The sequence below is a fragment of the Salvelinus sp. IW2-2015 genome, linkage group LG8, assembly GCF_002910315.2.
Source record: "Salvelinus sp. IW2-2015 linkage group LG8, ASM291031v2, whole genome shotgun sequence".
NCBI classification, from domain to species: Eukaryota; Metazoa; Chordata; class Actinopteri; order Salmoniformes; family Salmonidae; genus Salvelinus; species Salvelinus sp. IW2-2015.
The window spans coordinates 10,718,991-10,721,874 of record NC_036848.1 but is presented as its reverse complement, the minus strand read 5'-3'; the positions used below and the strand labels follow the sequence as shown (position 1 = coordinate 10,721,874).

Below are 2,884 nucleotides of genomic sequence, written 5' to 3'. Positions count from 1 at the left end.
AACCAGACTCCCCACTAGAGGTGAGTGTGTTGGAGATAAAACAGTATTGCTCATTGTGTTGGAATATATATTTTCAATACTTTTTCAAAGTGTCCTTTGTAACCATTTTACCTATTGTGCCTACTTAATATTTCTGCGGTTAACAGTATTTGTTCAAACCAGCTGTTAGTTGTGGTTAGTAGTTAGTAGTTGTGGTTAGCTTTGGCTTTTATAGAATTTCACTGCCACTTGAGTTTTTAGACTGTGGTTTCGACGTTAGCAAACTAATAGCTGCAATAGAAGCAATTACTTGTTTATTGGTTAGTTTTTGCTTTTAAGGTATACCTACTGATTTGTTTTCATCACAATAGCAGCAATGTGGGCTGTGTGGCCATTTCAGCAACACTCTCTGTGGACAGCGCCACTTCTGTCTTGATCTCAGCGGAGGTCTGCTCTGCTCGCTCACACTGCTCTCCTTTGTTCCAACGGCAGTGTTATGACAACGAGTCACTATGGAGTCCCTTGAGCAGTGTTAACTGCTTGTCAATAACCAACCCACTTTCGTACTGAATATGTTGTTCAATAATGCTTTGGATGGTGGATCCACGGAAATGTTTTTACGCACGTTCGAATCTATTGCTAAGAGGATAGTGTAGCATAATTTAGTATCAAATTATTGCTATTTGCCTTACTGGTCCAAGTATTATAGTCATTTAACGTTTAATTTATTTAGATTTCACCTAGCACAGGGGTTTTCAACTAGCTATTTGAAATATTTTGGGAACAAATTAGTGCTGTAAATTGTTGAATATTTTCTAMGTTTTTACCGATTCAAATATAATGTGTGTTCATTTTTTGGACTCTGAGAGCCGCTGTTGATCAGTGAAATAGTTTATGTACAGTGTTGTCAATCTGTAGGGTCCCTATCACTGCGCTTTACTTGAGGAGAGGGAGAGACTGCGCTTCATATGAGGTGGGGCGCGACAGAGAGACACTCGCTCTGATCTATACAGATATCGAAAGAAGACGGTGAAAATAGCCTGGATTTAAATAAGTCAAATATCGCTCTTCTATTAGTTGATGATAAAAGGAATAATTCTGTTGGATCTATTATTTGTTGGCTATGGCATTGGAAGGATTCCTTCAACCTAAATTCTTAAAATGGCGTTTGTGCTGTGGACTGCGGTGGCAAGTACTTATTTTCCTCCTGTATTTCAGTCATATTGTGAGTGGTCAAATCCGGTATTCCATTCCCGAGGAGATGAAGACAGGTTCTCTTATCGGTAACGTAGCTCAAGACCTGGGGTTAGATCTGAAAAGGCTCCGAGCGGGAGGCTGCCGAGCGGGTCGGGCCCGTATCGTGACAGGAGAAAGCATTCAGTACACAGAGCTGAAGACAGACAAAGGGATTCTAGTCGTGAGTCAGAGAATAGACCGAGAACAGATTTGTGGTGATATCACACCGTGTAGCTTCAGCTTCGAAATRATTCTAGAACATCCAATGGAGCTTCATCACGTTACTATAGAAATCCTGGACATTAACGATAATTCTCCAATATTTAAGAAAAATAATATAAATTTAGAAATCAGTGAATCCGCTGTTATTGATGCGCGTTTTGCGTTGGCCAGTGCAGAGGACTCTGATGTAGGATCTAATGGCCTACAGGAGTATGTTTTAAGTTCAAACGATAATTTCATTCTAAAACAACATCCAAATGCTGATGGAAGAAAATATGCAGAGATGGTCCTCCAGCAACCGTTAGATAGAGAAAAGCATCCTCGTCTCTCTTTAAAGCTAAGCGCTGTAGACGGTGGAAATCCGCAGAGATCTGGCACAGTAAATATAGAGATCACTGTCCTCGATGCCAATGACAATGCGCCCGTGTTTAAACAGTCAGTGTACATGGCTACTGTGATGGAAAACGCACCGAAAGCCACATATATTACCACCGTAAATGCCAGTGATGCAGACAGCGGGACGAATAGTTTTATTGTATACTCTATTTCAGACATGAATGGTGGTCTTGCTGATGTGTTGACTATCAATGAAACCACAGGCACTATATCCGTTTCAGGGTTGATTGATTACGAAAAAGAGAAAAAGTTTGAACTGAGAATAGAAGCAAAGGACCAGGGAGGCTTAACCGATTCGAGTAAAGTTATTGTTGAGGTCATTGACAAAAACGATAATGAGCCTGTTATAAGCGTCATGTCATTCACGAGTCCGATTTCTGAAGACTCTCCTCCCGGTACAACCATCGGTATCATCAACGTTAAAGACATTGATTCAGGTGAAAACGGACATGTGAGCTGTAGCCTAGACCAAAACATCCCATTTAAGATCAAATCTAATTTAAGAAATTACTACACCTTGGTAACCGATGCTATTTTAGACCGCGAGAGCGTGTCAGAACATAACATAACTGTAGTCTCCACGGACGCAGGGTCGCCTCCTCTCTCAAGTAAGAGAACCTTTCACCTGAAGGTGTCCGACGTCAACGACAACGCCCCAGTGTTTCCACGGCGCGTGTACAACTCTTATATCGCAGAGAATAACTCTCCAGGCGTCTCTATATTTACTGTTAGAGCTAAAGACACCGACTCCAATCAAAATTCCCGTATTTACTACATTCTGGAGGATACTGACGTCAACGGGGCTCCTGTGGCTGCTTATGTTTCGGTAAATGCAGAGAGTGGGGTTATACACGCGGTACGCTCCTTTGATTACGAACAAATCAAACAGCTTACACTCGTGGTTAAGGCGCAAGATGGAGGCTCTCCTCCTCTCAGTAGCAATGTGACTGTGAAATTAATGATCCAGGACCAGAATGACAACGCGCCTCAGGTTCTGTACCCAGTCCAGACTAGCAGCTCTCTGGTGGCTGAAATGGTGCCTCGTTCAGCA

At 42.1% G+C, this 2,884-nt stretch overlaps 1 protein-coding gene across 1 annotated transcript in view; it reads left to right on the top strand.

Annotated features, from left to right (window-relative positions):
- Positions 1 to 947: 947 nt before the first annotated feature.
- LOC139028099 (protocadherin gamma-A11-like) overlaps positions 948 to 2,884 on the top strand; it is a 28,250-nt gene continuing 26,313 nt past the window's right edge. Inside the window, exon 1 of the mRNA XM_070444654.1 lies at positions 948 to 2,876. Within this exon, the coding sequence (XP_070300755.1) occupies positions 1,103 to 2,876 (1,774 nt within the window). The 5' untranslated portion in view covers positions 948 to 1,102. The remainder of the gene's footprint in view (positions 2,877 to 2,884) is intronic.